Source organism: Phacochoerus africanus, chromosome 2 (genome assembly GCF_016906955.1).
Source record: "Phacochoerus africanus isolate WHEZ1 chromosome 2, ROS_Pafr_v1, whole genome shotgun sequence".
NCBI lineage: Eukaryota > Metazoa > Chordata > Mammalia > Artiodactyla > Suidae > Phacochoerus > Phacochoerus africanus.
The window spans coordinates 120,009,603-120,025,312 of NC_062545.1; the positions used below are offsets into that span (position 1 = coordinate 120,009,603).

Genomic DNA, 15,710 nt, shown 5'->3' on the forward strand with positions numbered 1-15,710 from the left:
CCAGTGCATCCCCTCCCCCTACCCCGCCACAACCTATGCTCTCACTGAACCTGGGGCTGCCTGCCATCCAGGAGGGCTGGCCTCAACAATTGCCTGAAGCCTACCACCACAGGGGCTGTCCCTGCACAGGCCTGCTTGCCCTTTGGAGGGGCTACACTTCCGCAGAGCAGCATCAAACACCACCAGCCCCTGAGAAAAGGCCTGCAGCCCAGAAAAGCTAGAACAAGCCTAGCCAGGCCATCAATAGAGCTGCCTAAAACTTGGACGGTTTTTCTGAGTTGGGCTGCCCCGGGGAGGAGCCTCTTGGATTTCCAGCGGCCCTGCTACCCGCCCAAGCCCCCAGGGGGTACCCTAGTGGATCAGCTGCATAGGACTGCCAGCTCCAGGCAGGACCCCCTACAGCCCAGAAAAGCTGCAACAAGCCTGGCCGAGTTGGGAAAAGATCTCAGACGGTTTTTCTGAGTCAGGCTGCCCCAGGGAGGAGCCTCTTGGATTTCCAGAGGCCCTGCTACCCGCCCAAGCCCCCAGGGGGTGCCCCACTCCCACGGAATAGCTGCTCAGCACCACTAGCCCCCTGGAAGAGCCCCTACAGCCCAGAAAAGCTGCAACAAGCTTGGCCAGACTGTGAAAAGATCTGCCTACATTCTCAGGCCATCCTTCTGAGTTGGGCTGCCCTGGGGAAGAGCCTCTTAGGTTCTCAGTGACCCAGATAGCTGCTCCAGCCCCCAGGGGGTGCTGCACTCCTGAGGAACAGCTGCCCAACACCGCCAACCCCCTGCAAGAACCCCACAGCCTAAAAACACCAGAGCAAGCTCTGCATGACCAAGTGAAATCTGCTACCATCATGGTGTGGACCTCCCAGTCCTGTCTGCCCTCAGGAAGTCCTCCTTTGCTTCAAAGAAACACTGTTAGCCACATCCACATTCCAGAAAAGCCACACTGCCTCAAAAAAGATTGACCAACAATGCCAGCCCTCAGGAAATATTCTACAGCAGTGACAAGGCAAACACTGCCTGATAACGGAGAGTACAACATCCTCAGGAGAAAGAAAACAACAAGCAAGATGAAGAAGCTGAGAAACCACCCCTAGTCAAACCAACAGGAGAACTCACCTAAAGCAGTCAACAATGAAACAGATCTCTGCAGTCAGACAGACCTGGAGTTCAAAAGAGAAACAGTGAAAATACTGAAGGAATTAAGAGAAGATATGAACAGTAATGCAGATACCCTCAGAAAGGAACTAGAAAATATAAGGAGGAGCCAAGAAAAACTAGAACATTCATTTGCAGAGATGCAAACTGAACTAAGGGCAGTAAAAACCACAATGAATAATGCAGAAGAACGAATCAGTGATATGGAAGATAGAATAATGGAAATCACTCAATCCGGTCAACAGACAGAAAACCGAATCAAAAAACTGGAAAGCAATATAAGAGACCTATGGGATAATATACAGCGGGCCAATCTATGCATAATAGGAATTCCAGAAGGAGTAGAAAAAGATAAGGGGATGGAAAATATATTTGAAGAAATTATCACTGGAAACTTCCCAAATCTAAAGGATACTGGGTTCAAGATACAAGAAGCACAGAGGGCCCCAAACAAACTGAACCCAAACAGACCCACAGCAAGACACATCATAATAAAAATGGCAAAAGTTAGTGATAAAGAGAGGATCCTAAAGGCAGCAAGAGAAAAGCAGAACGTTACCTACAAGGGAACCCCCATAAGATTATCAGCTGATTTCTCTACAGAAACACTACAGGCCAGGAGGGAATGGCAAGAGATATTTAAAGTGCTCAAAGGAAAAAATATGCAACCTAGAATACTCTATCCAGCAAGAATATCATTTAAAATAGAAGGGGAAATAAAAATTTTTCCAACAAACAAAAACTTAAAGAATACAGCAACACAAAACCCAGGTTAAAGGAAATATTGAAAGGGCTTCTCTAAACCAAAAAGAAAGGAAGGAAAGGGAAGAAAAAAGAAAAGCAAAGAAAAAAAAAAGAAGAAGAGGAAGAACTAGGACTGAGGAAACCACAATCAGAGAGCAGTCACTCAAATAAGCCAGCATACAGATTTAATCATGAACATGCTTCAAAAAAAATAAAATTAAAAAAAAAAAAAGAGTCATCAAAACCATAAAATGTGGGCAAGGGATGTTAGGAAGTAAATAACCCTTTTTGTTTGTTTGTTTGTACGTTTCTCTTCTTAATTTTAATATAGTAATGAAGTGTTTGAACTTACAGGACCATCAGGCTAAAACACACAATTATGGGAAGGGGTTAGCATACTGAAAAAACAGGGCAACCACAAGCCAAAACCAAATATTGCATTTGCAAAAAATGAAAAAAAAAATACACTCAAGCAGATAATAACAGGAGACCATCCAACCAAAAAAAAAAAAAAGAAAGGAAGAATGGAGAACCATAGAATCAACTGGAACACGAGGTTCAAATGGCAATAAATAATCATCTATCAATTTTCACCTTAAATGTCAATGGAATGAATGCCCCAATCAAAAGACACAGAGTGGCTGAGTGGATAAAAAGGCAAAAACCTTCAATATGCTGCCTACAAGAAACTCACCTTAGGACAAAGGGTACATATAGATTGAAAGTGAAAGGGTGGGGAAAAATATTTCACGCCAATAGACATGACAGAAAAGCAGGAGTCGCAACGCTCATATCAGACAAAATAGACTTTAAAACAAAAGACATAAAGAAAAACAAAGAAGGACACTTCTTAATGATTAAGGGATCCATCCAAGGAGAGGATATTACTATCATCAACATATATGCCCCAAATGTAGGAGCACCCAGATACATACAACAAATATTAACAGACATAAAGGGAGATATTAATGAGAATACAATCATAGTAGGAGACCTTAATACCCCCCTCACATCAATGGACAGATCCTCTAGACAGAAAACCAATAAAGCAACAGAGATCCTAAAGGAAACAATAGAAAAGTTAGACTTCGTTGATATCTTCAGGACACTACACCCAAAAAAAGCAGACTACACATTCTTCTCAAATGCTCATGGAACATTCTCAAGAATCGACCACATATTGGGACACAAAGCTAATAATAAATTTAGGACCATAGAAATTATCTCAAGTATCTTGTCTGACCACAATGCCATGAAATTAGAAACCAACCATGGGAAAAGGAAAGAGAAAAAACCTACTACATGGAGCCTAAACAACATGCTACTAAAAAACCAATGGGTCAATGAAGGAAATTAAAAACTACCTTGAAACAAATGATAATGAAGACACAACCTCTCAAAATCTATGGGATGCTGCGAAAGCAGTGCTCAGAGGGAAATTTATAGCAATACAGGCCTTTCTCGAAAAAGAAGAAAGATCCCAAATGGACAACTTAACCCTCCACCTAAATGAATTAGAAAAAGAAGAACAAAAAAGTCCTAAAGTCAGCAGAAGGAAGGAAATTATAAAGATCAAAGAAGAAATCAATGAAATAGAGACTCAAAAAACAATACAGAAAATTAATAAAGCCAAGAGCTGGTTCTTTGAAAAGGTGGACAAAATTGACAAACCCCTGGCCAGACTCACTAAAAAGAGGAGAGAAAGAACCCAAATCACCAAAATTAGAAATGAAAAAGGAGAAATCACAACGGATACAGCAGAAATACAAAAAACCATAAGAGAATACTATGAACAACTATACGGCAACAAGTTTGACAATCTGGAAGAAATAGACAATTTTCTAGAATCTTACAGCTTGCCAAAACTGAATCAAGTAGAAACAGACGAACTGAACAGACCGATCACTAGAAATGAAATGGAAGAGGTCATAAAATCACTCCCTACAAATAAAAGTCCAGGACCAGATGGCTTCACAGGTGAATTTCATCAAACATATAAAGAGGAAGTGGTGCCCATCCTCCTTAAACTCTTTCAAAAGGTTGAAGAAGAAGGAATACTCCCCAAGACATTCTATGATGCCACCATCACCCTCATTCCAAAACCAGACAGAGATACCACCAAAAAAGAAAACTATCGCCCAATATCATTGATGAATATAGACGCAAAAATTCTCAACAAAATCTTAGCCAACCGAATCCAACAACATACCAAAAAAATTATACACCATGACCAGGTTGGGTTCACCCCAGGTTCACAAGGATGGTTCAACATACGCAAATCAATCAGCATCATACACCACATTAACCAAAAAAAAGTCAGAAAACATATGATCATCTCAATAGACGCAGAAAAAGCATTTGACAAAGTCCAACATCCATTCATGATCAAGACCCTCGTCAAAGTGGCTATAGAGGGAACATTCCTGAATATAATCAAAGCCATTTATGATAAACCCACAGCAAATATAATCCTCAATGGGGAAAAACTGAAAGCCTTCTCACTCAAATCTGGAACAAGACAAGGATGCCCACTCTCACCACTGCTCTTCAACATAGTTTTGGAAGGCCTAGCCACAGCAATTATATGAACACAAGAAATAAAAGGCATCCATATAGGAAGAGAAGAGATCAAACTCTCACTGTATGCAGATGACATGATATTATACATAGAAAACCCTAAGGACTCAACCCCAAAACTACTTGAACTGATTAATAAATTCAGCAAAGTAGCAGGCTATAAGATTAACATTCAGAAGTCAGTCGCATTTCTGTATACCAGCAATGAAATATTAGAAAAGGAATACAAAAATACGATACCTTTTAAAATTGCACCTCACAAAATCAAATACCTCGGAATACACCTGACCAAGGAGGGAAAGGACCTATATGCCGAGAACTATAACACTTTAATCAAAGAAATCAAAGAAGATGTAAAGAAATGGAAAGATAGTCCATGTTCCTGGATTGGGAAAATCAATATTGTAAAAATGGCCATACTACCCAAAGCAATCTCCAGATTCAATGCAATCCCTATCAAATGACCCATGACATTTTTCACAGTACTAAAACAAACAATCCAACAATTTATATGGAACAACAAAAGACCCAGAATCGCCAAAGCAATCCTGAGAAACAAAAACCAAGCAGGAGGCATAACTCTCCCAGACTTCAAGAAATACTACAAAGCCACAGTCATCAAAACAGTGTGGTACTGGTACCAAAACAGACAGACAGACCAATGAAACAGAATAGAGAACCCAGAAATAAACCCTGACACCTATGGTCAATTAATCTTTGACAAGGGAGGCAAGAACATCAAATGGGAAAAGGAAAGTCTATTCAGCAAGCATTGCTGAGAAACCTGGACAGCTGCAGGCAAAGCAATGAAACTAGGACACACCCTCACACCATGCACAAAAATAAACTCCAAATGGCTGAAAGACTTAAATATGAGACAAGACACCATCAAACTCCTAGAAGAAAACACAGGCAAAACACTCTCGGACATCAACATCATGAATATTTTCTCAGGTCAGTCTCCCAAAGCAATCGAAATTAGAGCAAAAATAAACCCATGGGACCTCATCAAACTGAAAAGCTTTTGCACAGCAAAGGAAACCCAAAAGAAAACAAAAAGACAACTTACAGAATGGGAGAAAATAGTTTCAAATGATGCAACCGACAAGGGCTTAATCTCTAGAATATATAAACAACTTATACAACCCAACAGCAAAAAAGCCAACCACCCAATGGAAAAATGGGCAAAAGACCTGAATAGACATTTCTCCAAAGAAGATATACAGATGGCCAACAAACACATGAAAAAATGCTCAACATCGCTGGTGATAAGAGAAATGCAAATCAAAACTACCATGAGATACCACCTCACACCAGCCAGAATGGCCATCATTCATAAATCCACAAATAACAAGTGCTGGAGGGGCTGTGGAGAAAAGGGAACCATCCTGCACTGTTGGTGGGAATGTAAACTGGTACAGCCACTATGGAGAGCAGTTTGGAGATACTTTAGAAACCTATACATAGAACTTCCGTATGACCCCGCAATCCCACTCCTGGGCATCTATCCAGACAAAACTCTACTTAAAAGAGACACATGCACCCACATGTTCATTGCAGCACTATTCACAACAGCCAGGACATGGAAACAACCCAAATGTCCATCAACAGAGGATTGGATTCGGAAGAAGTGGTATATATACACAATGGAATACTACTCAGCCATAAAAAAGAATGACATAATGCCATTTGCAGCAACATGGATGGAACTAGAGACTCTCATACTGAGTGAAATGAGCCAGAAAAACAAAGACAAATACCATATGATATCACTTATAACTGGAATCTAATATCCAGCACAAATGAACATCTCCTCAGAAAAGAAAATCATGGACTTGGAGAATAGACTTGTGGCTGCCTGATGGGAGGGGGAGGGAGTGGGAGGGATCGGGAACTTGGGCTTATCAGACACAACTTAGAATAGATTTACAAGGAGATCCTGCTGAGTAGCATTGAGAACTTTGTCTAGATACTCATGTTGCAACAGAACAAAGGGTGGGAAAAAAATGTAATTGTAATGTATACATGTAAGGATAACCTGATCCCCTGGCTGTACAGTGGGAAAAAAAAAAAAAAAGAATTATTGCTACGATTTTAACTGGGCCAGTAATTGAGGAGGTGTAGATGTTGTGGCCAGAGAAGATTATAGCTTTGGGGAGGCAGAAGTGCACAGGAGGGCAGGACCCTGTCTTCAGCCTGTTTTATTAACCCTAATTCAGAAGAAACTATGGATACAGTTTGTGAATAGTGACTTCAAGGGTCATGACTGCTCTTAGAATAAATCTGAAACTCAACGGAGTTTTTAAGGCTTCAGTGGAATCTGGCTCCTGTCCTGTCTGGCTCATTTTACATTCCGACATTCTACTTTGTAGCCATACTAAAAGTTCCATAGTGCATGCTCTCTGCATACATTCTCACTCCTCATCCAGCCATCACTCCAAGGGGCTGTTCATGCTCTTCTCTTTGCCTGGAATACTTGGCCTGCCACTTTTCTTTAGCTCATGTCTCCCTAATCTTTCAGATCTCAGTCTGGTGTCACGTCTACATAAACTCCTTCGTGTATCCTCCAGGCTGAAGGTAGGGTCTTTCCTCAGACCTTCAGAGTATCCTACATTTTTCCTTACACTGCCTTCATCCAAATTATGTTTATTGCTTGGCAGTACCCCTCTGAGTGTAGAGTGTGAGCTGCATCCATGCAGATCCTGGAGCTTGTTCTGCACTTGGTGGCTAGCTCCTCACTCCATGCTCTACTGAGCAGGCACTCTGCAAGGACCTCTTGAATGATTGTTGAATGAATGAAAAGCAGGGGTAAACCCAAAGGTTGGAACTGGGAATGGTGCCCTCCAAGGACATGAGTTAGCATCTCAATTAGAGAAGATGATAATAATATTTTTAAGATCCTTGATATATATTACCGCAGTATTTTTTAAAAGGTTAAGGATATCTAGGTTTTTATTAGAACTGTGCTTAAAAACAGCATCCAACAGTCTGGGATACCCTACTTTTTTGTTTGTTACAAATTTGTGAAATTTGGAGATCAAAATCAGTAGAGTATATACGATTTTACACTTTTTTCCTTTGTATTTGGACAAATGGTTTAAAAACTATTCCCCTCTGTGATATTTTTAATCTCCGTTTCTCATTTTTTTCTCTTGAGGAGTATTTGGCTAATTCATTTTTGTGAGTTCTTTCTATATCTAAAATATTAGCCTTTGGTCATTTATGCTATAATTGTTTTCCTTATACTTTTAAGTTTAATCTGATTAATGTAATTTTTTTTTGGAGGTACACTTAGAGACATCTAGATAGCCATATCTATTGTTGACATTTTCTTTGGCCCTTTGTATTACTTTTTTAAAAAAGATTTGTTTGGTATAGTAAAATATAATATTTTTAAATGATTTTAATTTTGTTGGATTTTAAAGTGGACATAATCAAAAGGAGACATAAGAAATCTCCACAATTTTATAAAATATCAAATTGTAACTTTTCAAATCTAGATATTTTCTGTCAACAATATACGTGAATTTCTTTCTATGATATTAGATATTTTATGAATAATTCTTTTTAATATCTACTTGATATTTTAATGTGTGCATATACTATAATGTTTTAGCCAATCTCTCTTTTGGGACATTTAAGTTATTTTCAGCTTACTTATACAGAAAATTCTACAGTGAACATTCTTTTTCATATAGTTTTGTGCATCTTTGTAGGTTTACTTTTAGGACAGATTATCTTTAAAAGAATTTCTGCATACAAAGTCTTATACTAGTTTAAGTTATTGATACATTTTGCTAATTGCCTTCCATGAAAGAGATACCAGCTTATACCCATCATGCAGTATATGAGAGTGCCCATTTTCTCACTGTTATCAAAACTGACTATTTTCATTTTTAGTGCTCTTTACAAACCCAGTTTCTATGTACTTGTGGACTAATAGTCTGATCATCAGTACTGATTAATTAGCTAAATATAATGGATTAATTTTTTTTAAATTAATCCTTAAAAATAATACATATCTTAGTTAAAATGGAATTTAAAGAAACTCTTAGAGGTAAAAAGCACAATAAGAGCACAAATCCGTACATGTAGAGAGAAAGCTGAAAGAGCATTTGCTAATCTCTGGGTACTCTCAGCTTTGGTTTTAACTACCCAGATAATTAGAGGGAATGTCCAGGTCTGGGACATTGATAGGAAGTTGAGTTGGAGACCATTGCATAAGTCCATTATTCTCTAAGAGCTGCAAATGCAGTGAAAAAGTAAACCAAGGTAAGGGATATATTCCACAAAGGAGATTATAAAGATATTTCTTTGTTGGTTTTAGCCCAAAATGGATGGGTGAAAGCAGTTTTGCCTGAGAGTTGATAACCATAATTTAAATTTCACATAGGTTGAGGGTTAGGATTCACATTACTTGCAAGGAATAAAGAACTCTTAAGCTGAAAATTTTATTTAAATAGGGATCTGCTTGGAGTATGCTTAAGTACCTGGTAGTCGAAGACACAAAGCCTCTCTTGAAGAATGCATCCTTGACCCATTTTTCAAGGGATTCTCACTGACAGTTTACACACACACATACACACCACACTTACAAAACATATAAGGAAACAGGAAAGCATCAGCAAAATTTTAAAAAGAGCCAGGCACAGAGATTTCAAAATCTGGAATATAGATACAACATGCAAAATAAGTATGTTTTAAAAATATAAAAAAGGGTTTAAAACGTAAGAAATAACTGACTATAAAAATAACCAATTGTCACATAAAATTTCTAGAAATAATAAATGTAGAGATCAAAATTAGAAACTTACTGGGGAAGTTAAATGGCACAGTAGAGGTGAAAGATGAGGAGGAAACTGGCAAACTAGAGGAGAATTTGAAGTGACTACCCAACATGTGGCACAGAGAGACAAAGAGATGAAAAACGAAAAGGTTACAGGGACAAATAGCTAATCAGAGTTGCATAAGGAGATAATAGGAAATAATGAAAAAATGTTCAAAAAGACATGTCTGAGAACTTCACAAAATTAACAAAAGGTAGGGAAACTCATATAGAAGGTAGGATAGGAAGAAACCATCTATACTTAGAAGAATCACAGTGATCCTGTGATTCTACACAGACTATTAAAGACAACAAGATCAAAAAAGCAGCAGAGACAAAGGCCAGATGGAGACTATCAACTGACATCTCAACCACACCAAAAGAAACCAGAAGACTGAGGAATAATACCTTAAAATGCTGTGAGAAAATAAGTTAAAATGGTATACTCGGCTAAACTATCATCTAAGAAAAACATCATCCCACTGAGAGGATCAACAAAGTCAAAGTTGATTCTTTGTAAAGAAAATAAAAATTGACAAACTTCTAAAAAGAAACAAATTCAACAAAAATAATATCAGAAATGTAAAAGGACCCATAGTTATAGGTGTCATAGAAAGTTTAAAAATTATAAGCAAATAATTTAAACACCCTGTGGAACAATTATAAAACAATCAACAGATACTAAGCACTGTCTAAATAAGTGGGAGGTATAATCTGGAATTTGATAAACATCCTCTAATATATATATAAAAGAGTAAAAGACCATAGGAAGAACAGGGTAAAAGAAACTACCTAACCAGATCTTAAAGTCTTTTTGTAAAGCAATACAATGGAGCATTGCGCAGTCATAGATAAACTGATTAATGTCCTAGAGAACAGAGATCAATGAGAAAGGACAAATTCACAAACGATGTTTGAACAACTGGCTGTCAAAATAAAAGGCATGAAAATTATTCCTGATTGCAAACCAAACACAAACATGAAAAAAGAAGTATTAAAGAATGAAAAAGTTTATTTGTGGAACTTTGAATTTGGGAGGGGAAAAGTAAATATTTTTATTTCCTATGGACAAGGAAAATGCTCATGATTCTTTTTAAAGAAGACTCCCAAAGTATATTTTTGTAAATTTGATAGCACTAAGATAAGAATTCAGTGTCCATCAGAAAATGCTATTAAAAATAGTGAAAAAAATAGTTTACAAATAGAAGGTATTTGGATCACATAACCAACAAAAGATTACTTCCAGAATGAATAGATAACCCTAAAAATCAATCAGAACAGGACAAATATGAACTTTATAGAAGCCATAGGTAGGCATTTTGTAGAACAAATGTGAAAAGCTAATGAAATATTGCAGTGAGAATCAATTAATGGTAATAATTCAAAAAATGAAAATGAAAATTACAAGGGATACCAACTTATATCTCTGATATTGTCAAAAATGACATCTGTGTTTATAAGTTTGTAGAGCATAGAAACTCTTTATACTGAGATTTATAAATTGATAGTCATTGGGAAAAGAATTGGGGATAATCTCAGAGTTCAAGATGTGTGTATCCTATGAATTATCAATATTGCTCTAGAAACTTTTGCAAATGTACACCAGAAATATTTACCAGAGAAATATTCCCTGTAGCTTTTTCTTTTTGTAATAATAAACCTTGAAAATAATTTCAATATCCACTTAAAATAAATGGATATACTGCAGTTACCATGTAGTGTAATACTTTACAGCAGTAAAAATAAAAAAGCTACAGCTCTAATCATCAACAAATATGAATCTCACACATGCAACATTCAGCATAAATAAAGCAAATCAGCAAAAATTATAATATTTTTATAAAAATTAAGAACATGCAGAATTAAATAGGTCAATTAAGAATAGATATTTAAGATTTGGACATTAAATGAAAGCAAAGAAATCATGGACATGAAATTCAAGATATCCGTTACCTATGACAATAGGCAGGGGTATAGAATGAGAGCAGGTTCTATTTTCTTTAACCCAGTTGGGGATGCATTGTTGATTTTTTTTAACATTTAAGTTACATTATTTACTTACAATGAAATGTATAACATATACAGAAAAAATAAACAGAACACAGGACAAAAATGTAAAAGCTCAGTGAATTGTCACAAAGTGCACCCCTGAATAATCACTATCTAAAATAATAAAATATTCAGCACCCTGGAAATTATGTCCTCCCTGCCCTCCAAATGTGGCTGCTATCCTTATAGATTTATTATCTATGAATGCTTCTTCAAACCCTGTTGGTTTCTTTTTGTTTTTTTCAATTAAACAGTTAATTTTTTTGTGTCCAGCATCTTTGGTCAACATTATATAGGTAAATTCATACATTTTTATATATATTGTTGAATGTCTATTGTTTTTTCATTTTCTTTGTATATTTTTCCATTGCATGAATACATCACAGTGTCTCTATCCATTTCACTGTTGATGGACATGTAGGTTGTGTCTTGTTTGGGGCAGTTATAAACAATGATGCTATATAGTTTTATCTATGTTTCTTGATAAGTGGCATTGATAATCCTAAAAAGACCAAATATATGGTTTACATATTACTCTGTATGTATTAAACATTACAAAATAAAATAATGTAAGAAATCTTCTTTACTAAATTAATTATTAGTAATGGTATTTTATCTTAATTTTACTTTTTGATTCCCACTAGTGGTAAACATTTTTTGTATTTTAATTAGAATGTCATTATCTGTGAATTGCTATTGATGCTGTTTGTCCATTTTTCAATCTGTATTAATACTTTAAATTTTTGATTTGTGAAAATTATTTATTAATAATTATACAATGATTATCTTATTGGTGGAAAAAAAGTGTTTTTTAACTGTCCCCACTTTGATTTTTTATTTAATTGTAAACATTTTGGTAAATGCCTCTTGTGACTTTATACACATATATGTTTATATTATTATATATAGTGGTCATATATAATACATAATTTATTATGTATCATATATTAATATATACATGTATTTATATTTCTGAAATATATATGTGTATATCAATCTTTTAAAATATCTATATATTTACACACATAGTTTTGCAAAAAGGATATTTTCTTCTGCCTAATGGAACATATTTTACCAATAAATAATAAATAAATAAGGAACACCATCATTTTAAAATATCTGAATGATACTCCATTGTATATATACATTACAATGTATATATACATTACAATAAATATTTGTCATTCAACAAATATTTATTGGGTCCCTTAGTAGCAATATTTCATAGGCATCAGGAATAAAGCAATGCACAGAATTCCTGCAAAGGTGGCATTTGAATGATATTGGGGAAAATATATAGTAAACAAATAAATATTTCACATATGGTAATAACTAGTACTATGAAGAAAAAAAGCAAGGAAGAGGGTAGAGAGTAATGGGTTGGCATGAGGGTACAGGGTGCTCAAGAAAGGCCTCCTAAGTGAACAGGAATATAACTGAAGTGTGGGAGCCCACCATGATCTAGGGCAAAATCATCTTAGAGAAAGAACAAATGCAAGTCCACAAGGCAAGCCTTAAAAATAAAAAAAAGAAAGAAAGAAAGAAAGAAAGAAAGAAAAGCAATTTAATATTGGTTGACATTTAAGTTACTTCCAATTATTTAGAACTTTAAGCAAATTTGGAGAGACCACTTTTGTTAAAAAAACTTCCTAAAGGAGTTCCCATTGTGGCTCAGTGGTTAACGAATCCGACCAGGAACCATGAGGTTGCGGGTTCAGTCCCTGGCCTTGCTCAGTGGGTTAAAGATCTGGCATTGCCCTGAGCTGTGGTGTAGGTCACAGATGAGGCTTGGATCCTGCATTGCTGTGGCTCTGGTGTAGGCCGGTGGCTACAGCTCCAATTCAACCCCCAGCCTGGGAACCACCATGAGCCGCGGGAGCGGCCCAAGAAATGGCAAAAAGACAAAAAAAACTTACTAAATTCTTGCAGTTGTTCTAACTGAGCTTCTTAATTTTCATACCTACTTTTCCCCTGTTGTATGTTTTCATGGCTCTATCAGTAGGGAAATATGAAAGTGCATCTGGGAGTTATCGTGGCACAGCAGAAACAAATCCAACTGGGAACCATGAGGTTGCTGGTTTGATCCCTGGCCTTGCTCAGTGGGTTAAGGATCCAGTGCTGCTGTGAGCTGTGGTGTAGGTCACAAACATGGCTAAGGCTCTGATCCCACGTTGCTGTGGGTGTGGCTGTGGCTAGGCCAGAGCTGTAGCTCCAATTCAACCCCTAGCCTGGGAACCTCCATATGCCATGAGTGCAACCTTAAAAAGACACACACACACACACACACACACACAAAAGTGCATCTGAAAACAGGTTAAACTGATGCCATCTTACTCTATAGGCCTAATTCTTATTTTCTTGGAGGAAAAATGAAACTTTGAGAAAGGAAAAATAATATTAGAATATAGAATGTTTAATTTAGAGGGCAATTTTTATAGCCAAGGCAAAAAATTGAAATGGCTTGCCTTTATTTATACTGCTAATTAATACTTTCCTTTTATGGCATTTTTAAATCTGCTTTAGGTTGCTGATGCCAAGTTTTTCTCAGGACCTTTTAATGTGATGCCTGTGAAGACAAAATGGGGTAACATTGGCTTTCATATCCTTCTATTTGATCTGGAAAACCTTGTTGAACTTTTGCTGCCTACTCCAATCTGTGATGTTGACACTTCCAATTCCTTCTATGGCAGTGAGATCCTGCGAAGAGCCAAAAGCACAGTAGAGAAGAAAACACTGACGCTGAAAAGAAATAAAACTGCCTGTGTTCCTCTCTCAGTGGAGGCAGAAGCCAAGCCTGTTAGTGAAAGCCCAACCCAAGGAGATAATACCATCAAATTATCAGAAGAAAATGATGGCATTAAAAGGCAGAAGAAAATAAAGAGCTCCAAAAAGAGGCACCCTACGCAATCAAGCAAATTTGATGCCAACCTCACAATAGACACAGCTAAATTGCTCCTATCTTGTCTTTTACCATGGGGAGTGGATAAAGAATTAGATAATCTCTGCATTAAGCATCTCAATATTTTAAAGCTTCAGGGTCCCGTTTCTTTAGGACTTGCTTCAAATGAAGATCACTTTTCACTGATGCTGCCAGGTTGGGATTTATGCAATGCTGAAATGAACAAAGACTACTCAAAAGCAAATTTATTTTCCAGAAAAGTTTTGGACTTGTCAAATAAATATACTTCCACTCTTCCAAATCAGGCTGGGATGCCAAGAGGACTGGAAAATATTTCTGATCCTTTGCAAGAGTCAAACACTATAGTTTACTTATTGAGCAAGCTATTTTTAGTTAATAAGTTAGTTAATATGCCTTTAGAACTTGCTTGTGGAATTGACAGGTAAGATGTAACTAGAGATTTTGACTATTCTTATTTACATTAAAAAATTATCATTTGTTATATTTAGTTCTTTAGCCTTCCTCCCTCCCTCCCCTTCCTTCCTTCCTTCTTTTCCTTCCTTCCTTCCTTCCTATGAAGACTATATATGCAACTTCTCCTTTAGCTCAAAACACATTTAAGATAGTCTTCCTTTTAATTATTTGATATTGGAGAATAATTTGGGCAATAAATCTATATGTTTTAAAATTTATTCATCCAACCAATATCTGACACTCTTATAATATGTGCCAGGAAAATCACAGTGCTAGATGCTGAATGTTTCAGTAAATAGGTAGATAAATAGATTTACACACACCTTGAAATCCATTATACTTGTTGTGAATTAAATACGAACAAGAGGCTTTTATTTAAGTAAAGGCCTATGATTATATATTTCATATATCATCAGGAAAGGAAAATCTTGAAAAATTTCATACCTCAAATCCCACCACTTAATTTACACTTTGGCTTATTACAATAGAAGAGGTTATCACTAATTCATTTATAGAAAGTACATTTAGTAATAATAGCTATTGTTTTTTGAATGTTTAACATATACTAGTCACCACGTAAGGACTTTACATACCTGATTTAATTTCATATGCACAGCAAAGCTCAGCTATAGGTATGATTATTTTGCTCATTGTATAGATGAGAATATTGAGGCTTATGGCCACAAAGTATCAACCCCAAGATTAATTCAGTGCCTTCCAAGCTGATTCAAGGCTGAGCATTCATTAGTCTAATTCCAGAGGCTGTTTGCTCACCTTGATTCTGTGTGTTTATCTTCTCCCACTGCTAAAATTCAACAATTTTTTATAGTATGGTGCTAGAAGGTTAAATTCAGCTCACCAAGTGCTTACTAAATATGTCTTTAGCACTATCTTATGGAGGAAATACAAATAAATTTTTCATTTGGGTAGAAACTCAGTCAAAAATACATATGAAATAAGTAGAAAACACTGAAGGAACAAGGAGAAACAT

The 15,710-nt window shown here is 36.4% G+C and overlaps 1 protein-coding gene across 1 annotated transcript in view; it reads left to right on the forward strand.

Annotated features, from left to right (window-relative positions):
- Positions 1-15,710, forward strand: part of WDR72 (WD repeat domain 72) — a 223,525-nt gene that overhangs the window by 117,044 nt on the left and 90,771 nt on the right. Inside the window, exon 15 of the mRNA XM_047766309.1 lies at positions 13,870-14,687. Coding sequence (XP_047622265.1) covers positions 13,870-14,687 — 818 coding nt within the window. The remainder of the gene's footprint in view (positions 1-13,869; positions 14,688-15,710) is intronic.